At 43.3% G+C, this 24,790-nt stretch overlaps 1 protein-coding gene across 1 annotated transcript; it reads left to right on the top strand.

Moving 5' to 3' along the window:
- Positions 1 to 506: 506 nt before the first annotated feature.
- s22a4 (Solute carrier family 22 member 4) lies at positions 507 to 23,202 on the top strand. Its single transcript, NM_001140110.1, is given in 10 exon segments — positions 507 to 953; positions 1,042 to 1,145; positions 1,489 to 1,643; positions 1,798 to 1,969; positions 2,101 to 2,242; positions 4,849 to 4,946; positions 5,038 to 5,252; positions 22,076 to 22,258; positions 22,574 to 22,709; positions 22,847 to 23,202. Coding segments are annotated over 10 exon segments (1,653 nt in total). The 5' UTR covers positions 507 to 593; the 3' UTR covers positions 22,935 to 23,202.
- The last annotated feature ends 1,588 nt before the right edge of the window (positions 23,203 to 24,790 follow it).

Consider the following 24,790-nt stretch of genomic DNA (forward strand, 5'->3'; position numbering starts at 1 on the left):
ACAAGGAGGAACAGGGTCAAAGGTGGGGGAAAGCAGACCCTTTACAATTGTTTAATGGGATGGTCTCTGCGCGCCTTAGGGTTGAGTTTGAGTTCTATAAAATGATAAAAAGTGTGGAGATGTTTGAGGAGATATGGTGTGTTGGGGGGCTGTCTGTATAGCTGGGGAAGATGTTTTGGATATACAGTTGTAGGAGTGGGTATTGTTTTGGGTATTGTGATGTTGGTTTGTTTCATGTGGTAGATGAAAGGTGAGTATGGATAGAGGATATAGTAGAGGATATATTTTGGGGTTTTATTTTTAAGGGGGGTGAGTTTTAAATGAAATGAGTGTTTCAGTAAAGAAAGTCTCTCTCTCTCTCTCTTTCAGCAATAATCCACTGTGAATTTTGGTTGTAGACCTCTTCATGCTAGGTTGGGCATTGTGTATTCATTAATTTTCCTTTACCTTTCTAAGATGACACACACTGCAGGTCATGTTTCACTGATCTCATGGATATCTGCGGCTTCTCAGCAAGTCATCATTACGACACATAGACTCATCTCTAGGTCATTCATAGATAGTTAGTTCAGCATTCCATAATTTAATTGAAAATGAAGGACTATGAAGAAATTACTTCCTTTTTGGGAGAATGGGGACCTTTCCAAAAGGTTATTTTTCTTCTGCTCAGTTTAAGCAGTATTCCTAATGGCTATGTTGGGATGGCCATGATTTTCCTGGCAGATATCCCTCCACACCGGTGCAGGGTCCCCCAGCTGAACTTCAGTGGTTTTGGACTGGATTTGAATTACTCCATACCGTTACAGGAGGTAAAGGGAGAGATCATTTTAAGTCGTTGTACTCGGTTTAAAGAACAAGTGGACTCTGCTACCGGCTTTGGGAATGAGACAGAGGGATGCCTGGATGGATGGGAATTCAGCAAAGAGCAATACAGGTCCACCATAGTGACAGAGGTAAAACATCCATAGTATTTTCTTTTTCATTTTTCCCTGATCTGTGGAATTGTCTTCATAATCATTCTAACATTATGTCTACCCACAGTGGGATCTGGTGTGTGGCAATGCATGGAAAGCCCCTTTCACCGTCACAATATTCTTTTTTGGAGTGCTGTCCGGGTCATTTTTGTCTGGGATCATCTCTGATAGGTATGTGTTCCAGTCTGAACACTATCATCTCATTAGATCCCTCCACACATGATGTGACTTGACTTGACTTGAGAACCAGTTAGATATGTTTAGAAATATATTCAAAAAGTTTGTCAAGACCTCTTCATGCTAGTTTGGGCATGGTCTATTTATTAATTTTCCTTTACCTTTGTAAGACTCCATAAGTAAAATGTTTGTGAAAATACTGCGTGATTGATTTATTTTTTATTGCAGCCTCCATCTCTAGAACTTTACATCAAGGCATCTAGTGCATCACTAGTTTCTCAATATTCTATCATGATAATAACACAGCAAGCAAGTGCAACATGTATTTGTTCCTCAGGTATGGAAGGAGGTTCATTTTCTTTGCTACTTTGGCACTCCAGACTGTCTTCAGTATACTCCAGGCTGCCGCCAACAGCTGGGAGTTGTTCTGTGCCCTATACTTTATCGTTGGGATGGGACAAATTGCCAATTACTGTGCTGCTTTCATACTTGGTGAGTCAGGTCATACACAACTTCAACAACAATGAAAACAGAATGCAATAACTTGTTTTCTTCATCATAGGGAATGATATCAGGCAAAATCCTAAGTGTTTGAGAATGTTGTGAGGTATTGAGCATTTCCTATAGTTATGTCCTTAACCTTTAGGTTCTGAGCTTCTCATCAGAAATGTACGCATCAACTTTGCCTCACTGGGGGTCTCTATATGCTATGCAATTGGATACACCGCTCTGCCAATGTTTGCCTGGTTCATCCGTAGCTGGAGGATTCTGCTGATAGCCCTGTCTGTACCTGGATTTCTTTATATCCCTCTTTGGTGGTGAGTATGAGTTAGGTACAGTAATCTCATTGTTCTTTTTGTGTTTCGACAGTGTGACAACAGTGCTATTACAACAGATGTCCTTATCACACACAGTGTTTGGGTACTTTACTCCTTGTCTCCTCTGTTAGGTATATACCTGAGTCTCCAAGGTGGCTGTTGTCTCAGGGCAGGGTAAAGGAGGCAGAGGACATCATACGAGCTGCAGCAAGAAAGAACGGCATCACTCCTCCAGACGTCATATTCAAACCGGAAGACTGTAAACAACTCATGGTACAGAGTTGGGACTTAGCTACAGTCTGTTTTGAAATGTATGGATGTAGGAATTGGGTGTCAAATCAAAGAGATTGACAGCCAAAGTCTTTTGAAGATATAATACGATGTGCGCACAAAAGAGAAGCAAGTTCTGAGGGACCTAAAGTCTTCTTTCAGCTTATATCTAGACAGGGGTGGAAAAAGAACCCATACTTAAGTAAAGAAACATAAAAAGAAAATGAATCATGTAAAAATTTGTCACCCAGTAAAAAACTACTTGAGTGTAAAAGTATCTGGTTTTAAATATACTTAAGTATCAAAAGTAAATGTAATTGCTAAAATATACTCAAGTGCCAAAAGTAAAAGTATACAGTGCCTTCAGAAAGTATTGAGACCCGTTGACATTTCCAACATTTCACAGCCTTATTCTAAAATTGATTTAAATAGTTTTTTCCCTCATCAATCCACACACAATATCCCATAATGACAAAAAACATAAATTACATAAAAACACGTTTTTAGAAATGTTTGCTAATTTCTTAAAATTAAAACTGATATCACAACAACATAAGTATTCAGACCCTTTACTCAGTACTTTGTTGAAGCACCTTTGGCAGCGAATACAGCATTGAGTCTTCTTGGGTATGATGCTACAAGCTTGTCACACCTGTATTAGGGCAGTTTCTCCCATTCTTCTCTGCAGATCCTCTCAAGCTCTGTCAGGTTAGATGGGGAGCGTTGCTGCACAGCTATTTTCAGGTCTCTCCAGAGATGTTTGATCGGGTTCAAGTCCGGGCTCTGGCTGGGCCACTCAAGAACATTCAGAGACTTGTCTCGAAGCCACTCCTGCATTGTTTTGGCTGTGTGCTTAGGGTCATTGTCCAATCTGAGGTCCTGAGCTCTCTGGAGCAGGTTTTCATCAAGGATCTCTCTGTACTTTGCTCCGTTCATCTTTGCCATGATCCTGACTAGTCTCCCAGGACCTGTCTCTGAAAAACATCCCCACAGCACAATGCGGCCACCACCATGCCTCACCGTAGAGATGATGCCAGGTTTCCTCCAGACGTGACGCTTGGCGTTCAGGCCAAAGAGTTCAATCTTGGTTTCATCAGACCAGAGAATCTTGTTTCTCATGGTCTTAGAGTTTTAAGGTATCTTTTGGCAAACTGCAAGCGGGCTGTTATGTGCCTTTTACTGAGGAGTGGCTTCCGTCTGGCCACTCTACCATAAAGGCCTGATTGGTGGAGTGCTGCAGAGATGGTTGTCCTACTAGAAGTTTCTCCCATCTCCACAGAGGAACTCTGGAGCTCTGTCAGACTGACCATTGGGTTCTTGGTCACCTACCTGACCAAGGATCTTCTCCCCCGATTGCTCAGTTTGGCCGGGCGGCCAGCTCTAGAGGAGTCTTGGTGGTTCCAAACTTATTCCATTTAAGAATGATGGAGGCCACTGTTCATGGGGACCTTCAATGCTGCAGACATTTTTTGGTACCCTTCCACAGATCTGTCTCGGAGCTCTATGGACAATTAATTCGACCTCATGGCTTGGTTTATGCTCTGACACGCAATGTCAACTGTGGGACCTTTTATAGACAGGTGTGTGTCTTTCCAAATCATGTCCAATCAATTGAATTTACCACAGGTGGACTCCAATCAAGTTGTAGAGACATCTCAAGGATGCTCATTTTCGAGTCTTATTGCAGAAGGTCTGAAATCTTATGTAAATAACGTATTTATGTTTTGTATTTTATACATTTGGAAACATTTCGAAAATCTTTAGCTTTTTCGTTATGGGATATTGTGTGTCGACTGCTGAGGATTCTTTTTACCAAAATGTGGAAAAAGTCAAGGGGTCTGAATACTTTCTGAAGGCATTGTAAATCATTTCAAATTCCTAATTTTAAGCAAACCAGACAGCACGATGTTCTTGTTTTTATTTTAATTTGAAATGATTTGGGGCACACTCCAACACTCAGATATAATTTACAAACTAAGTGTTTGTGTTTTGTGAGTCCACCAGATCAGAGACAGTGTGGATTACCAGAGATATTCTCTTGATAAGTGCGTGAATTTGATAATTTTCCTGTCCTGCGAAGCATTCAAAATGTAACAGGTACTTTTGGTTGTCAGAAAAAATGTATGGAGTAAAAAGTACATTATTTTCTTTAGGAATGTAGTGGAGTAGAAGTGAAAGTTGTAAAAAACTGAAATAGTAATGTTCACATACCGAAACAAACGACTTAAGTAGTACTTTAAAAATTATTTTTACTTAAGCACTTTACACCACTGTATCCAGAACAGAAACCTTGTGAAATACATTACTACAGCAGGTAATTACTAGAGCACCATAAATGTTGGCAAACATGCTATCTGAAAGTACAGAACAAACAAAGACCTTGGCTGATCTCCCTAGACCAATCTAAAGACATGTACTGTCATTAATTCAATACACTGTTAAGTCAAGGTGTCTTGCTTAGTGACTTATATTTGTCTATGCTTTTGTCTTTATTCAGCTGTGTGTGTTATTATAATGTGTGTGTTAATCAATTGCAATTAGGTAATTACATCCAAGATGGGGCTGAAAAATCAATTTCTAACAGCGTCATATTTTGGGTGTGTTTGTAGGAAAATGAAAACAAGGAAAGTCAGCGACTGTACACATGGCTGGATCTCATCAAAACAACTAACATAAGGAACATCACTCTCATCAGCATTATCATTTGGTAAAAACATACTAATTCCACTGACATGTTAACCATTTACCTCTAATTGAAAGATTTTACATTTCTTAAAGTTATCTAATCTTCTACCCAGGATTGTCATATCCATGACTTACTATGGGATGTCCCTAAACACCCCCAACATGGATGGAGACCCTTATTTCAACTGTTTGGTGGCTGCATCCTCTGAATTTCTGGGTTATGGAAGTATCTGGTTATTTATACGCTACACTCCACGGAGATTCACTCTTCCCTTCACCATGATCCTCTCTGGGACCCTGCTTCTGATCATCAAGTTTATCCCTCAAGGTATGAACCCTCCAACCACACGGCAATTTCCAATTACTCAATTTGATATAACTTTGCAAGATTGTAGACCACATCAACAGTAACTGGCATACCATCATTGGCACAGATTAATTCGATAACATCATAATGTTGACAAAAGGTTTTCCTAGTAATTATTTACATACTTTAGAAATATCAATTATCTTTAAAGTTTCTAAGTTCATTTGCCACGTGCACAGGATACAACAGATTTACCGTTAGTACTCTTTCCAAACAATGAGGCGATAATAATAAAGATAATATTAGAAACTAGAAGAAGAAGAACATTTATGTAAGAAAAAAGTAACAACTACGATGAGAATGAAAGAACACAAGAAGGCAAGTATATACAGGTCAGTGCCAGTACCTTATTCAATGTGCAGGGTTACTGGAGTGGTGAGGTGGGTTAATACATACATACTGGTAGAAGGATACACATGTAAAGAGGGCGGAAAAGTGACTGGTAGCAGGAATATATACAGTTGAAGCCGGAACTTAGGTTGGAGTCATTAAGACTCGTGTTTCAACCAATCCAAAAAAAAAATGTTAACAAACTATAGTTATGGCAAGTCGGTTAGGACATCTACTTTGTGCATGACACAAGTGACTTTTCCAATAATTGTTGACAGATTATTTCACTTATAATTCACTGTATTAAATTCCAGTGAGTCAGAAGTTTACATACACTAAGTTGACTGTGCCTTTAACCTCTATGGGACCGGCGGGACGAATTCGTCCCACCTACGTAACAGCCAGTTGAATCCTGTGGCGCGATTTTCAAAACCTTTGAAATGCTATTACTTCAATTTCTCAAACATATGACTATTTACAGCTATTTAAAGACAAGACTCTCGTTACTCTAACCACACTGTCCGATTTCAAAAAGGCTTTACAACGAAAGCAAAACATTAGATTATGTCAGCAGAGTACACAGCCAGAAATAATCAGACACCCATTTTTCAAGCTAGCATATAATGTCACAAAAACCCAGAAGACAGCTAAATGCAGCACTAACCTTTGATGATCTTCATCAGATGACACACCTAGGACATTATGTTATACAAAACATGCATTTTTTGTTCAATCAAGTTCATACATTACTCCTCTATGCACTCGATATGTCCGATTTTAAAATAGCTTTTCGGATGAAGCACATTTTGCAATATTCTGAGTAGATAGCCCGGTATCACAGGGCTAGCTATTTAGACACCCGGCAAGTTTAGCCTTCACCATTTACTATAACAAAAATGGTCTTACCTTTCCTGTTCTTCGTCAGAATGCACTCCCAGGACTGCTACTTCAATAACAAATGTTGGTTTGGTCCAAAATAATCCATCGTTATATCCGAATAGCGGCGTTTTGTTCGTGCGTCCCAGACACTATCCAAAATGGTAAATAACGGTCGCGCGCATGGCGCATTTCGTGACAAAAAAATTCTAAATATTCCTTTACCGTACTTCGAAGCATGTCAACCGCTGTTTAAAATCAATTGTTATGCCATTATTCTCGTAAAAAAGCGATAATATTCCGACCGGGAATCTGCAATTCGCTAAACAGCCGAAGGAAAATACTGCACGGGGTCGAATCGGGCACGCGCCTAATTCCATTGTCCTCTGATGGGTCACTTGGAAAAGGCGATAATGTGTTTCAGCCTGAGGCTGCCTCGTCATCGTTCAGGTTTTTCCCGGGCTCTGAGAGCCTATTGGAGCCCTAGGAAATGTCACGTTACAGCTAAGATCCTGACTCTTCAATACACAGAAGCAAGAACAACAACACCTTGTCAGACAGGTCACTTCCTGCATGAAACCTTCTCAGGTTTTTGCCTGCCATAGGAGTTCTGTTATACTCACAGACACCATTCAAACAGTTTTAGAAACTTTAGGGTGTTTTCTATCCAAAGCCAATAATTATATGCATATTCTAGTTACTGGGCAGGAGTCGTAACCAGATTAAATCGGGTACGTTTTTTATCCGGATGTGAAAATACTGCCCCCTAGCCCAAAGAAGTTAAACAGCTTGGAAAATTCCAGAAAATGATGTCATGGCTTTAGAAGCTTCTGATAGGCTAATTGACATAATTTTATTCAATTGGAGGTGTACCAGTGGATGTATTTCAAGGCCTACCTTCAAACTCAGTGCCTTTTTGCTTGACATCATGGGAAAATCAAAAGAAATCAGCCAAGTTCTCAGAAAAAAAATGTAGCCTCCACAAGTCTGGATCATCCTTAGGAGCATTTTTCAAATGCCTGAAGGTACCACGTTCATCTGTACAAACAATAGTACGCAAGTATAAACACCATGGGACCACACATCCATCATAACGCTCAGGAAGGAGATGCGTTCTGTCTCCTAGAGATGAACGTACTTTGGTGCGAAAAGTGCAATTCAATCCCAGAACAACAGCAAAGGACCTTGTGAAGATGCTGGAGGAAACAGGTACAAAAGTATCTATATCCACAGTAAAACGAGTCCTATATCGACATAACCTGAAAGGCCGCTCAGCAAGGAAGAAGCCACTGCTCCAAAACCACCATAAAAAAGACTGACTATGGTTTGTAACTACACATGGGGACAAAGATAATACTTTTTGGAGAAAGGTCCTCTGGTCTGATGAAACAAAAATAGAACCGTTTGGCCATAATGACCATCATTGTGTTTGGAGGAAAAAGGGGGAGGCTTGCAAGCCGAAGAACACCATCCCAACCGTGAAGCACGGGGGTGGCAGCATCATGTTGTGGGTGTGCTTTGCTGGAGGAGGGACTAGTGCACTTCACAAAATAGATGGCATCATGAGGTAGGAAAATTATGTGAATATATTGAAGCAACATCTCAAGACATCAGTCAGGAAATTAAAGCTTGGTCGCAAATAGGTCTTCCAAATGGACAATGACCCCAAGCATACTTCCAAAGTTGTGGCAAAATGGCTTAAGGACAACAAAGTCAAGGTATTGGAGCGGCCATCACAAAGCCCTGACCTCAATCCTATATAAAATGTCTTGGCAGAACTGAAAAAGTGTGTGCGAGCAAGGAGGCCAACAAACCTGACTCAGTTACACCAGCTCTGTCAGGAGGAATGGGCCAAAATTCACCCAACTTATTGTGAGAAGCTTGTGGAAGGCTACCAGAAATGTTTGACCCAAGTTAAACAATTTAAAGGCAATGCTACCAAATACTAATTGAGTGTACGTAAACTTCGGACCCACTGGGAATGTGATGAAAGAAATAAAAGCTGAAATAAATCATTTTCTCTACTATTATTCTGACATATCACATTCTTGCAATAAAGTGGTGATCCTTTTTACTTGGATTATATGTCAGGAATTGTGAAAGACTGAGTTCAAATGTACACTGCTCAAAAAAATAAAGGGAACACTTAAACAACACAATGTAACTCCAAGTCAATCACACTTCTGTGAAATCTGTCCACTGTCCACTTAGGAAGCAACACTGATTGACAAATTTCACATGCTGTTGTGCAAATGGAATAGACAACAGGTGGAAATTATAGGCAATTAGCAAAACCACAGACCACTTCTCAGTTCCTATGCTTCCTGGCTGATGTTTTGGTCACTTTTGAATGCTGGCGGTGCTTTCACTCTAGTGGTAGCATGAGACGGAGTCTACAACCCACACAAGTGGCTCAGGTAGTGCAGCTCATCCAGGATGGCACATCAATGCGAGCTGTGGCAAGAAGGTTTGCTGTGTCTGTCAGCGTAGTGTCCAGAGCATGGAGGCGCTACCAGGAGACAGGCCAGTACATCAGGAGACGTGGAGGAGGCCGTAGGAGGGCAACAATCCAGCAGCAGGACCGCTACCTCTGCCTTTGTGCAAGGAGGAGCACTGCCAGAGCCCTGCAAAAAGACCTCCAGCAGGCCACAAATGTGCATGTGTCTGCTCAAACGGTCAGCAACAGACTCGATGAGGGTGGTATGAGGGCCCAACGTCCACAGGTGGGGGTTGTGCTTACAGCCCAACACCGTGCAGGACGTTTGGCATTTGCCAGAGAACACCAAGATTGGCAAATTCGCCACTGGCGCCCTGTGCTCTTCACAGATGAAAGCAGGTTCACACTGAGCACATGTGACAGACGTGACAGTCTGGAGACACCGTGGAGAACATTCTGCTGCCTGCAACATCCTCCAGCATGACCGGTTTGGCGGTGGGTCAGTCATGGTGTGGGGTGGCATTTCTTTGGGGGGCCGCACAGCCCTCCATGTGCTCGCCAGAGGTAGCCTGACTGCCATTAGGTACCGAGATGAGATCCTCAGACCCCTTGTGAGACCATATGCTGGTGCGGTTGGCCCTGGGTTCCTCCTAATGCAAGACAATGCTAGACCTCATGTGGCTGGAGTGTGTCAGCAGTTCCTGCAAGAGGAAGGCATTGATGCTATGGACTGGCCCGCCTGTTCCCCAGACCTGAATCCAATTGAGCACATCTGGGACATCATGTCTCGCTCCATCCACCAACGTCACGTTGCACCACAGACTGTCCAGGAGTTGGCGGATGCTTTAGTCCAGGTCTGGGAGGAGATCCCTCAGGAGACCATCCGCCACCTCATCAGGAGCATGCCCAGGCGTTGTAGGGAGGTCATACAGGCACGTGGAGGCCACACACACTACTGAGCCTCATTTTGACTTGTTTTAAGGACATTACATCAAAGTTGAATCAGCCTGTAGTGTGGTTTTCCACTTTAATTTTCAGTGTGACTCCAAATCCAGACCTCCATGGGTTGATAAATTGGATTTCCATTGATTATTTTTGTGTGATTTTGTTGTCAGCACATTCAACTATGTAAAGAAAAAAGTATTTAATAAGATTATTTATTTCATTCAGATCTAGGATGTGTTGTTTAAGTGTTCCCTTTATTTTTTTGAGCAGTATATTTGGCTAAGGTGCATGTAAACTTCCAGCTTCAGCAGTAAATACGTATTGTAATATACTGATGGTAATATATACATGTAAACAGGAGTAATATTCACCAGTATCAGGATAAATACTAACAGTAATGGCAATCAATAATCAATGGACATCATCGTAATGCAGTAATACATCAAATCAATAATAATTTTAGCAGCGTGTCTGTTGTGTCTGTGAATGGGTAGAGACCTGTGGATGGACATACAGTCAGTGTGGATAGTCTGTAGGAGAGGGAGAGCAATAGTTTTAAGACATTTAACAGTCTTATGGCCAAGGGATTGAAGCTGTTTAGGACGGGACGGAAGCACTGAGAAGAGTCCATGTCTCAGGTGACTGGAGTCTATGGCAATTTTTCGTGCCTTTCTCAGACACCCCCTGGGATGTAGTACATCCTGGATGGCTGGGAGCTCGCCACGAGTGATGCGCTGGGCCAGACCAGACCAGAAGGTGATTCAACCAGTCAGGATTGTCTCAATGGTGAAGCTGTAAAAGTTTCTGAGGATCTGCGGGTTCATGCCAAATTGTTTCAGCCTCCTGAGGGAGAAGAGGCATTGCCATACATTCTTCACGACTGTTCTCGTGTGAGAGGACCATGGTAAGTCCTGTTATGTGGACACCGAGGAACTTGAAGCTCATATGGAATCATGTAGTAACCAAAAAAGTGTTATATATTTTAGATTCTACAAAGTAGACACCCTTTGCCTTGATGACAGCTTTGCACACTCTTTCCATTCTCTTAACCACCTTCACCCTGAATGCTTTTCCAACAGTCTTGAAGGAGTTCCCACATATGCTGAGCACTTGATGGCTGCTTTTCCTTCACTCTGTGGTCCAACTTATCCCAAACCATTTCAATTGGGTTGAGGTCAGGTGATTGTGGAAGCCATGACATCTGATGCAGCACTCCATTACTCTCCTTCTTGGTCAAATAGCCCTTACACAGCCTAGAAGTGTGTTGCATCATTGTTCTGTTGAAAAACATGATAGTGGGACTAAGCACAAACCAGATGCGATGGCGTATCACTGCAGAATGCTGTGGTAGCCATGCTGGTAAAATGTGCCTTGAATTCTAAATAAATCACTGACAGTGTCACCAGCAAAGCACCCCCACACCATCACACCTCCTTTTCCATGCTTCACAGTGGGAACCACACATGCGGAGATCATCCGTTAACCTACTCTGCGTCTCACAAAGATACGGCAGTTGGAACCAAAAATCGAATTTGTACTCATCAGACCAGAGGACAGATTTCCACCAGTCTAATGTCCATTGCTTGTGTTTCTTGTCACAAGCAAGTCTCTTCTTCATATTGGCGTCCTTTAGTAGTGGTTCGTTTGCAGCAATTTGACCATGAAGGGCTGACTCACGCAGTCTCCTCTGAACAGTTGATGTTGAGATGTCTCTGTTACTTCACTGGTAACTCTAATGAACTTATCCCTTGCAGTAGAGGTAACTCTGTGTCTTTCTTTCCTGTGGCGGTCCTCATGAGAGACAGTTTCATCATAGCGCTTAATGGTTTTTGAAGAAACTTTCAAAGTTATTGAAATGTTCCGGACTCACTGACCTTCATGTAGTAATGATGGACTGTCATTTCTCTTTGCTAATTTGAGCTGTTCTTGCCATAATGTACTTTTTAACAAGGCACACCTATTTATTTACATGCATTCCAGGTGACTCCCTCGTGATGGTAGTTGAGTGTCCAAACTTTTGACTGGTACTGTAAGTATTCCTCTTGTCCAGGTGGGAGAGGGCAGTGTGGAGTGCAACTGAGATTGCATTGTCTAGCGGTATGCAAATTGGAGTGGGTCTAGGGTGTCTGGGATGATGGAGGTGATGTGTGTCGTGACCAGCCTTTCAAAGTACGTCATGAATACAGATGTTAGTGCTACAGGGTAGTCAATCTGTCAGGTAGCCTTGGAGTTCTTGGGAACAGGAACGATGTTGGTCAATTTGAGACGTTGGGATTGCAGACCGTTGACCAGATTAAAAACCTGACTCACGTCGGCCTTGGAAAACGAGATCACCCTGTCCCCTGTGACAGTGCAGGCCCTCATGCATGGCTCTGCATTGTTTTTGTCAAAGCATGCATAAAATGCATTGAGTTCATCTGGTTGAGAGGCGCTGTTGATCATGGCTAGGCATACCTTTGTAATCCGTAATGGACTGCAGCCCCTGCCACATTCGTTGAGAGTTGGAGCCGGTGTTATAGGATTACACCTTGTTCCTATATTGTCCTTTTGCCTGTTTGTTGGCTCTGCAGACGTCATAGCGGGACTTCTTGTACGCGTTTGTATCCTCAGCCATAGCCTCGGGTTTGGCTTCAATAGCCCTGTGTGAGGTAGGTCCTTTAATTTAGCATGTACCTCAGTTGTAATGCAGGGTTTTTTTATTTGGGGAAGCTGCAAACCCCGAAACATATTCCAGTCAGAGTTAGCAAAGCAGTCCTGCAACATAGCCTCTAATTCGGAGGACCATTTCTATACGGAGCGTGTCACAGGTACTTCCTATTTGAGCTTCTGTATAGGGACATCTGATTTGCCAAAGGGGGGGACAATGTAGGGTCTTATAAAGTGCCTTCAGAAACTATTCATACCCCTTGACTTATTCCAAATTTTGTTGTGTTACAGCCTGAATTCAAAATGTATTAAATGTATGAATCCCCCCGTCTACACACAACACCCTATAATGACAAAGGGAAAACCTGTTTTACAATGTTTTGTAAATGTACTGAAAATGAAATACAGATATATATCTAATTTCCGTAACTATTCACACCCCTGAGTAAATACTTTTTGGAATCAACTTTGGCAGCAATTACAGCTGTGAGTCTTTCTAGGTAAGTCTCTAAGAACGTTCCACACCTGGATTGTGCAACATTTGCCCATTATTATTTTCAAAATTCTTCCAGCTCTTTCAAATTGTTTGTTGATCATTGCTAGACAACCATTTTCAGGTCTTGCCATAGATCTTCAAGTAGATTTAAGTCAAAACTGTAACTTGGCCACACAGGAACATTCACTGTCTTCTTAGTAAGCAACTCCAGTATAAGTTTGGCCAAGTTTTGCCCCAGTGTCTGGAGGAAAGCAGACTGAACCAGGTTTTCCTCTGAACCAGGATTTTGCCTGTGCTTAGCTCCGTAAAAAAAAAAAACTGAAAAACTCACCAGTCCTTAACAATTACAAGCATACCCATGACATGTTGGAGAGTGGTACTCATTCATGTGTTCTATTGGATTTTTCCAAAACATAACATTTTGTGTTCAGGACAAAAAGTTAATTGTTTTGCCACATTTTTTGTAGGATTAGTTTAGTGCCTTGTTGCAAACTTGACTTGGAATATTTGACATGGAATATTTGTATTCTGTACAGGCTTCCTTCCTTTCACTCTGTCAATTAAGTTAGTATTGTGGAGTACCTACAATGTTGTTGATCCACCCTGAATGTTTTCCTATCACAGGCATTCAACTTTGTAACTGTTTTAAAGTCCCCATTGGCCTCATTGTGAAATCCCTGAGTGGTTTCCTTCCTCTCCGGCAACTGAGTTAGGAAGGATGCCTGTGTCTTTGTAGTGACTGGATGTATTGCTACACCATCCAATGTGAAATGTATAACTTCACCATGCTCAAAGGGATATTCAATGTAAATGTTTTTGTTTGTTTTACCCATCTATCAATAGGTACCCTTATTTGCGAACCAATGGAAAACCTCCCTGGTCTTTGTGGTTGAATCTGTGCATTAAATTCACTGCTCGACTGAGGGACATTACAGATAATTGTATGTGTGGGGCACAAAGATGGGGAAGTCATTTAAAAATCATTTTAAACAGTATTATTGCAAACAGTGTCCGTGCAACTTATTATGTGACTTGTTAAGCAAATGTTTACTCCTGAACTTATTAAGGTTTGCCATAACAAAGGGTAGAATACTTATCCTGTTGGGTCTAGGGGGCAGCATTTGCACGTCTGGATAAAAAAAATGTACCCGATTTAATCTGGTTACTAATCCTACCCAGTAACTAGAATATGCATATACTTATTATATATGGATAGAAAACACTCTAAAGTTTCCAAAACTGTTTGAATGGTGTCTGTGAGTATAACAGAACTCATTTGGCAGGCAAAACCCTGAGACATTTTCTGACAGGAAGTGGATACCTGATGTGTTGTATTGACTTTAAACCTATCCCATTGAAAAACACAGGGGCTTAGGAATATTTTGGCACTTCCTATTGCTTCCACTAGATGTCACCAGCCTTTACAAAGTGTTTTGAGTCTTCTGGAGGGAGATCTGACCGAACAAGAGCCATGGAACGGTGATGTCCCATTAGACACCTGGCGCGCTACTTCATGTTGGGTACCCTCGTTCCAATACGTTATAAAAGAGTATGCATTCGTCCACCTTGAATATTATTCATGTTCTGGTTAAAAAAGGCCCTAATGATTTATGCTATACAACGTTTGACATGTTTGAACGAACGGAAATATATTTTTTCCCCTCGTTCATGACGAGAAGTCCGGCTGGCTTACATCATGTGCTAACGAGACGGAGATTTTTGGACATAAATGATGAGCTTTTTTGAACAAAACTACATTCGTTATGGACCTGTGATACCTGGAAGTGACATCTGATGAAGAGAATCAAAGGTAATGGATTATTTACATAGTATTTTCGATTTTAGATCTCCCCAACATGACGTCTAGTCTGTATCGCAACGCGTATTTTTCTGGGCGCAGTGCTCAGATTATTGCAAAGTGTGATTTCCCAGTAAGGTTATTTTTAAATCTGGCAAGTTGATTGCGTTCAAGAGATGTAAATCTATAATTCTTTAAATGACAATATAATATTTTACCAATGTTTTCTAATTTTAATTATTTAATTTCTGACGCTGACTTGACTGCCGGTTATTGGAGGGAAACGATTTCCTCAACATCAATGCCATAGTAAAACGCTGTTTTTGTATATAAATATGAACTTGATAGAACTAAAAATGCATGCATTGTCTAACATAATGTCCTAGGAGTGTCATCTGATGGAGATTGTAAAAGGTTAGTGCATCATTTTAGCTGGTTTTATGGTTTTGGTGACCCTGTCTTTGACTTGACAAAACATTACACACAACTCTTGTAAATGTACTGTCCTAACATACTCTAAATTTATGCTTTCGCCGTAAAACCTTTTTGAAATCGTAAAACGTGGTTAGATTAAGGAGATGTTTATCTTTCAAATGGTGTAACATAGTTGTATTTTTGAAAAATTTGAATTTTGACATTTATTTGGATTCAAATTTGCCGCTCTTGAAATGCACCTGCTGTTGATGGAGTGCACCACGGGTGGCACGCTAGCGTCCCACCTAGCCCCAAGAGGTTATTGACATAAGACATTTCAGATTTTAGTTTTTTATTAATTTGTAAAAAATAAAACTATTCTACTTTGACATTATGGGGTATTTTGTGTAGGCCAGTGACATTTTGTGTAGGCCAAATATTTTGACCTTTGTTAAATTCAAGCTGTAACACAACACAATTTGGAAAAGGTCAAGGGGTGTGAATAATTTCTGAAGGCGCTGTATGCTTGCTTGTGGGTTGAGTAACAGTGTTCTAGGACTTTATCGTCCCTAGTTCTGAAGGAGACGTGTTGATAAAAGTTGGGCATCACATGTCTTAGTGACGCAGAACTACAATCGCCGGAATTCCAATTCCAATCCCAAGCCATTATACTGCACATTAGATAGATAGATAGATACTATAGATAGATACTATAGATAGAATCAAAACAACATAACAGCAATCCATTGGTCATTTACTTGTCCAATTAAACTGGAAAGGTTTATCAAACTGGCTAAAGATTGTTTGTAGTTTGTTGTTATTCTGCTAGAATGGAAATTAAACTCTCAAAGGCACCTGCCCTTTTGGTAAGTCTGGAGATGGTAGATGTCACAGGATTTTTTCCGTCAGTGGAATGGCCATCTTGAGCTGAGCATACTGAGATGTCAGATAGGATTTTAGAGATTTTAATGTAAAAAAATATATATTGTCACGCTTGTCGTTGGAAATGGAGGACCAAAACGCAGCAGATATGTGTATGCTCATCTTGCTTTTTAATAAATACAAAATGAACACCAAAATAACAAAGAACGAACGATCGACAAAAAACAGTCTGGTAAGGCACAAGGCTAAACACAGAATAATCACCCACAAATAACAAACACAAACACACCCTCATATATGGGACTCTCAATCAAAGGCAGATAGACAACACCTGCCTTCAACTGAGAGTCCCAACCCCAATTAACCAAACATAGAAACAGACATACTAGACAAAATCATAGAATACCTGAAAACCAAACAGTGCCCAAAAACCCCGGAATACTTAAACCAAATGCCCCTTCAACAAAACACACCACCCGGAACCACATAAAACGAATACCCTCTGCCACGTCCTGACCAAACTACAATACCAATTAACCTTATACTGGTCAGGACATGACAGTACCCCCCCCCCTTAAAGGTGCTAACCCCGGAAGCACCTTAACAAAAATAACCCCAAGCAACACCAAAAAGAAAAATTCCCCCGTACTAAAGGGAGGGAAGGGAGGGTGGCTGCCGTCAACGACGGCACTGTGCTACACCCCCCCTCCCCAACCCACCTATCTCTGGAGGTGGCTCCGGCTGAGGCCGTTCCAGGCTGTCGGGGCAGTCCGGCAACTCGGGACAGTCGGGGCAGTCCGGCAACTCGGGACAGTCGGGGCAGTCCGGCAACTCGGGACAGTCGGGGCAGTCCGGCAACTCGGGACAGTCGGGGCAGTCCGGCAACTCGGGACAGTCGGGGCAGTCCGGCAACTCGGGGCAGTCCGGCAACTCGGGACAGTCGGGGCAGTCCGGCAACTCGGGACAGTTCGGGGCAGTCCGGCAACTCGGGACAGTTCGGGGCAGTCCGGCAACTCGGGACAGTTCGGGGCAGTCCGGCAACTCGGGACAGTTCGGGGCAGTCCGGCAACTCGGGACAGTTCGGGGCAGTCCGGCCACTCGGGGCAGTTCGGGGCAGTCCGGCCACTCGGAGAAGTTCGGGGCAGTCCGGCCACTCGGGGCAGTTCGGGGCAGTCCGGCCACTCGGGGCAGTTCGGGGCAGTCCGGCCACTCGGGGCAGTTCGGGGCAGTCCGGCCACTCGGGGCAGTTCGGGGCAGTCCGGCCACTCGGGGCAGTTCGGGGCAGTCCGGCCACTCGGGGCAGTTCGGGGCAGTCCGGCCACTCGGGGCAGTTCGGGGCAGTCCGGCCACTCGGGGCAGTTCGGGGCAGTCCGGCCACTCGGGGCAGTTCGGGGCAGTCCGGCCACTCGGGGCAGTTCGGGGCAGTCCGGCCACTCGGGGCAGTTCGGGGCAGTCCGGCCACTCGGGGCAGTTCGGGGCAGTCCGGCCACTCGGGGCAGTTCGGGGCAGTCCGGCCACTCCGGCAGTTCGGGGCAGTCCGGCCACTCCGGCAGTTCGGGGCAGTCCGGCCGCTCCGGCAGTTCGGGGCAGTCCGGCCGCTCCGGCAGTTCGGCGCAGTCCGGCCGCTCCGGCAGTTCGGCGCAGTCCGGCCGCTCCGGCGACTGTTGACTGGCGGGCAGCTCCGGCGACTGTTGACTGGCGGGCAGCTCCGGCGACTGTTGACTGGCGGGCAGCTCCGGCGACTGTTGACTGGCGGGCAGCTCCGACGACGACTGTTGACTGACGGGCAGCACCGACGACGACTGTTGACTGGCGGGCAGCACTGATGACGACTGTTGACTGGCGGGCAGCACTGATGACGACTGTTGACTGGCGGGCAGCTCTGATGATGACTGTTGACTGGCGGGCAACTCTGATGACGACTGTTGACTGGCGGGCAGCTCTGATGACGACTGTTGACTGGCGGGCAGCTCTGATGACGACTGTTGACTGGCGGGCAGCTCTGATGACGACTGTTGACTGGCGGGCAGCTCTGATGACGACTGTTGACTGGCGGGCAGCTCTGATGACGACTGTTGACTGGCGGGCAGCTCTGATGACGACTGTTGACTGGCGGGCAGCTCCGGTGACTGTTGACTGGCGTGGCTGGGTTTACGCACTTGAAGGCTAGTGCGGGGAGCGGGAACAGGACGAGTCGGACTGGGTTGACGCACTTCCGGGTCCGCACGAGAGACAGGAGCTGGAAACCCAGGGCTATGGAGGCGCACAGTCCGTCTTGATCTTACCTCCTGCACAACCCGTCTTGGCTGGATGGAACTAGTAGCCCTGTACGAGCGGGGTGCTGGTACAGGGCAGACTGGGCTGTGCAGGGGCCTGATGGTAGCTGTGCGTAGAGCGGGAGTTGGGTAGCCTGGTCCTCGGAGGCGCACCGGCGACCAGATGCGCTGCGCAGGCATCCTCCTACCAGGTTGGATGCCCGCTCTAGCACGGCACCTGCGAGGGGCTGGAACAACGCGCACCGGACTGTGCGTGCGTATGGGTGTGAGAGTGCGCTCCTCAGCGAAACATGGCGCTCTCCACCCCATACGCTCCTCCATATAACCACGGGTAGCTGGCTTCCGGCTCTTCCTATGCCTAGCCAAACTACCCGTGTGCCCCCCCAAAAAAATTATTGGGGGTGCCTCTCGTGCTTCACCCTCAGCGCGTACATTGCCTCATACCTCCGCCTCTCTGCCTTGGCTGCCTCAATTTCCCACTGCGGGCGGCGATAATCCCCAGCCTGGTGCCAAGGTCCGGCCCCGTCCAGTACTTCCTCCCAGGTCCACTTCTCCCGCCAGTCCAACTCGAAGTCCCTCTGCTCCTCCTTCTGCTGCTTGGTCCATAGTTGGTGGGTGATTCTGTCACGCTTGTCGTTGGAAATGGAGAACCAAAACGCAGCAGGTATGTGTATGCTCATCTTGCTTTTTAATAAATACAAAATGAACACCAAAATAACAAAGAACGAACGATCGACAAAAAAAACAGTCTGGTAAGGCACAAGGCTAAACACAGAATAATCACCCACAAATAACAAACACACCCTCATATATGGGACTCTCAATCAAAGGCAGATAGACAACACCTGCCTTCAACTGAGAGACCCAACCCCAATTAACCAAACATAGAAACAGACATACTAGACAAAATCATAGAATACCTGAAAACCAAACAGTGCCCAAAAACCCCGGAATACTTAAACCAAATGCCCCTTCAACAAAACACACCACCCCGAACCACATAAAACGAATACCCTCTGCCACGTCCTGACCAAACTACAATACCAATTAACCTTATACTGGTCAGGACGTGACATATATACAGTAAGGGAAAAAAGTATTTGGTCCCCTGCTGATTTTGTACGTTTGCCCACTGACAAAGAAATGATCAGTCTATAATTTTAATGGTAGGTTTGTTTGAACAGTGAGAGACAGAATAACAACAACAAAAAATCCAGAGAAACGCAATTTAACATTTTTTATACAAATATTTGTATTTTAATCAGGGAAATAAGTATTTGACCCCTCTGCAAAACGTGACTTAGTAATTGCTGGCAAAACCCTTGTTGGCAATCACAGAGGTCAGACGTTTCTTGTAGTTGGCCACCAGGTTTGCACACACCTCAGGAGGGATTTTGTCCCACTCCTCTTGGCAGATCTGCTCCAAGTCATTAAGGTTTCGAGGCTGACGTTTGGCAACTCGAACCTTCAGCTCCCTCCACAGATTTTCTATGGGATTAACCTGTTGGGGATAGGGGGCAGTATTTACACGGCCGGATAAAAAACGTACCCGATTTAATCTGGTTACTACTCCTGCATATAATTATTGGCTTTGGATAGAAAACACCCTAAAGTTTCTAAAACTGTTTGAATGGTGTCTGTGAGTATAACAGAACTCATATGGCAGGCAAAAACCTGAGAAGATTCTGAACAGGAAGTGGCTTGTCTGACAAGTTGTTGTTCATCTTGGCTCTATTTATTGAAGACTGAGGATCTTTGCTGTAACGTGACACTTCCTACGGCTCCCATAGGCTCTCAGAACCCGGGAAAAAGCTGAATGATATCGAGGCAGCCCCAGGCTGAAAAACATTAGCGCGTTTGGATAGTGGCCTGTCAGAGGACCATTAGACTGGGGCTCGTGCACGAGGGCACGAGATGTTTTTATTTTCCCTCTCTTTGAACGAAAACCACCACTCCCGGTCGGAATATTATCGCTTTTTTTACGAGAAAAATGGCATAAAAATTGATTTTAAACAGCGGTTGACATGCTTCGAAGTACAGTAATGGAATATTTAGAAATTTTGTCACGAAATGCGCCGTGCTCGTCACCCTTCTTTACCATTCGGATAGTGTCTTGAACGCACGAACAAAACGCCGCTATTTGGATATAACAAATAGACTGCACTCCCAGGACTTCTACTTCAACAACAAATGTTGGTTTGGTTCCAAATAATCCATAGTTATAACCAAATAGTGGTGTTTTGTTTGTGCGTTCAAGACACTAACCGAAGGGTAACGAAGGGTGACGCGCCGGCGCCTATCGTGACAAAATAATTCAAAACATTCCATTACCGTACTTCGAAGTATGTCAAACGCTGTTTAAAATCAATTTTTATGCGATTTTTCTCGTAAAATAGCGATAATATTCCGACCGGGAGACGTCGTTTTCGTTCAAAGACTGAGAATGTAAAATGGACTCTTCACGTGCACGCGTGCGCCCGTCTCATTGTTCTCAGATCGACCACTATCTAAATGCGCTACTGTTTTTCAGCCAGGGACTGCAGTGTCATCATTCAATGTTCTGGCGCCTTCTGAGAGCCTATGGGAGCCTTAGAAAGTGTCACGTTACAGTAGAGATCCTCTGTTTTCAATAAAGAGGCTAAAGAAGGCCAAGAAATGGTCAGAGAGGGCGCTTCCTGTTTGGAATCTTCTCAGGTTTTGGCCTGCCATATGAGTTCTGTTATACTCACAGACACCATTCAAACAGTTTTAGAAACTTTAGGGTGTTTTCTATCCAAATCAAAGAATGCATATTCTAGTTTCTGGGCAGGAGTAATAAACAGATTAAATCGGGTACGTTTTTTTTCCGGCCGTGAAAATACTGCCCCTATCCATAACAGGTTAATGTGCTTCTTCTTGAGCAACTCCTTTGTTGACTTGGCTGTGTGTTTTGGGTCATTGTCAAGCTGGAATACCCATCCACAACCCATTTTCAATGCCCTGGCTGAGGGAAGGAGGTTCTCACCCAAGATTTGATGGTACATGGCCCCGTCCATCGTCCCTTTGATACAGTGAAGTTGTCCTGTCACCTTAGCAGAAAAACACCCCCAAAGCATAATGTTTTCACCTCCATGTTTGACTGTGGGGATGGTGTTCTTGGGGTCATAGGCAGCATTCCTCCTCCTCCAAACATGGCGAGTTGAGTTGATGCCAAAGAGCTCCATTTTGGTCTCACCTGACCACAACAGATGGGTGGGCAAACGTACAACAGGTGGGCAAACGTACAAAATCAGCAGGGGATCAAATACTTTTTTCCCTCACTGTATACTTCCTGGGTTTAGCCAGTTTCACAAACCTTTTAAGTTTATTTGGACGAGTAAATTAGTTAGTATGTCTGCTAAGGGAAAACTTTATATATCCCAAGACGGCCAAAAAGGTGTCCCATCAAAAAATAAATTGAGATCTCAAAGACAAAGAAGGCCTCGGCAGGCCAGTTGAATGCACGCATCACACTATAATTTCTGGACCGTTTAACTAGCAGAAGAGTAAGAAGAACATTGTGGGGCTCTGTCCTTGTGCTAGGACCACAAAATTCTGCTTGCAGCTTTCATTTTGACACGAGTTCAAGTGTCTCTGAATCATCATTCTTGTCATCGGCCTACACTATTTTTCATTTCGTGGGATCTTTTTTTTTGTCCTTGTCAGACATGCACGTCCTCTCTCTCACTCTGGTGATGATTGGAAAAACAGGTGTCACTGGAGCGTTTGGATTCCTCTATCTGTACGGCACAGAACTCTTCCCCACAGTGGTGCGCAATATGGCCTTGGGTGCCACCTCCATGGCTTCCAGAGTAGGTAGCACTGTGTCTCCCTACATCGCCTACATGGGTGAGTCTCCAGTCCGTATGTCTGTTTGGTTTTATTATCCTTGTGGGGATCAGAAGTCCTCACAAGGATAGTAAAACAAGGAAACATTTTGGAAAAAGGCTATTTTAGGTTTAGGGGTTTAGGGTTAAAACAATTATGGTTAGGGGTCAGGTTTAGGTTTAGGGAAAATAGGATTTTGAATGGAATTCAATTTTACATCCCCACAGGGATAGTAATACCAAACGTGTGTATGTGTTGATTTGTCTAAAGATATGTAAGAAAATTCTTTGTGATTTGTGGGTCCAAATAAACTGTCACACTATCTTCTGATTGAAGGCACGTATAACAAAATACTACCCTACATTCTAATGGGAGGCACCACAGTCATCGCAGGTGTGTTGAGCTTGTTGCTACCAGAAACAAAAGGAGAACAACTACCAGAATTCATCAACCAGGTTAAACCCCTCAGATGGTAAGTTTCTGGCTGACTAGACTTGCGTTGCCAGTCACACTTTGGCAGACAGGTCTGTCGAGATGAACTACTGTAAGACATTTTACAGTTTTTCTATTATCCCACCTTCTTTAAACAAAGTCCTCTCTGCTCCCTAGCATGGGCATGCACCAGGCTTCTCGGGATGGCCAGAGGCAGAAAGGAAACGCACAGGTGGGGAATGAAGTCAACAACATTCAAGAGTGATTCTGCACGAGCAACTCACTACAAAGCAAGTTGCAAAGGCAAGCTGTATTGTAGATGTTTCCATAATTTTGTGTGTTTTGCTTCGTTGTCTTTGTAAATGTACTAAGTTGACAATGTTTAAAATATTATTGTAATGATTTATTTGTGCACTGAAGTGCTTCGGAACTAAACAGATAACATGAGGAATTTCAGTCTGTATAGTCAATGATTAAAACCGCATTTTCTGCGACTGAAAAGAGATGGCTTAATAAACTCAAACAATAGAAAATGTGTTTTGTTTATTTTTGGTCATATTTAAGGAATGTGGAATGAAAGCTTTTTCCTTTACATCATTGACAACCCTACTCTAGTTTAAATCTTCTTATGGCTTGGGGGCAGTATTTCGACGTCTGGATGAGAAGCGTGCCTAAAGTAAACTGCCTGTTGCTCAGGCCCAGAAGCAAGGATATGCACATAATTGGTAGATTTGGATAGAAAACACTCTGAAGTTTCCAAAAGTGTTACAATAATGTCTGTGAGTATAACTGAACTAATATGGCAGGACGGAAACCTGAGGACAATCTATCCAAGAAGTGGGATTTTTTTTATGTGGGTATTTTCAATTGAATGCCTATAGAGTATCCAATGGGTTAGGACCCAGATTGTAGTTCCTATGGCTTCCACTAGATGTCACCAGTCTTTAGACATTGTTTCAGGCTTGTTTTCTGAAAAATGAAGAAGAATTTTCTGTCAGTGGACTGAGGAAGAATGCAGAGCTGGTTTGCGGGCGTGACCGAGTGTGTGCCCTTCGTTGTTTTTCCTTTCTATTGAATACGCTATTGTCCGGTTGAAATATTAACAATTATTTAGACAATTGACAACCTGAGGATTAATTATAAACATCGTTTAACATGTTTCGACGAACTTTACCGGTACTACTAGGATGTATTCGTCTGCATATTTTGACCGCCTTTGAGCCAGTGGATTACAGAACAAAATGCGCCAACAAAACTGAGTTTTTGGGATATAAAGAGTGACTTTATCGAGCAAAACAAACATTTGTGTAGTTGGAACTCTTGTGACTGCAACCATATGAAGATCTTCAAAGGTAAGTGATACATTTTATCGCTATTTCTGACTTTTGTAATTCCTTTACTACTCCTAATGATTCGTTTTTGAAACCATATGAGTAAAAAATGTTTTGCTTTATCTCGGGATGCTAAACCAGACAAAATAAAGCGTGCCTTACTATATAATGAATATGAATTGGGTGAGTTGAGATTATTAAATATAAAAGTACTAACCCTCTCTCTAAAAGCTTCACTTATTCAAAAGTTTTACTTGAACCCTAAATGGTTCAAGTAGATTACTAAGAAAAGCTCATCCATTGTTCAAAAATTGCCTTTTTGCCATGTCTCATTTTCGATTAATTTAAAATTATACTTTTTTCAAAGTATCTCTCTTTTTCAAACTAGCATTGCAGAGCTGGAAACAATTTAAATGTCATCCCCCTGAAAAGATAGAACAAATATTACAATAAATATTATGGCTGAACTCAAATGTGCTGGTTGATAAAATACCTGTATTTATGGGAAAGATGTTTGAAATGGGTATTTTGTTCTTAAATTATATTGTAAATTGGAATGGTAGAGTTATGTCTTTCATGAATTGTACGGGAAGCTCAATCCAAGAGTACAACCAATTGATTACAGCATTACCCCAAAGATGGAGAAGGCGGTTGGCAGCGGGAGGAGGTAGGGAACTAGTCTATCCGCCCAATATAAAGGATCAAAACTGGTGGAGGAATAAAAATAGCATAAATAGGAAAGTATACCAGTTTAATTTGAGGACCAGGATGTTGACAGTTGTGCCATACG

This window comes from Salmo salar, chromosome ssa05, assembly GCF_905237065.1.
Source record: "Salmo salar chromosome ssa05, Ssal_v3.1, whole genome shotgun sequence".
In the NCBI taxonomy this organism is placed as follows: domain Eukaryota; kingdom Metazoa; phylum Chordata; class Actinopteri; order Salmoniformes; family Salmonidae; genus Salmo; species Salmo salar.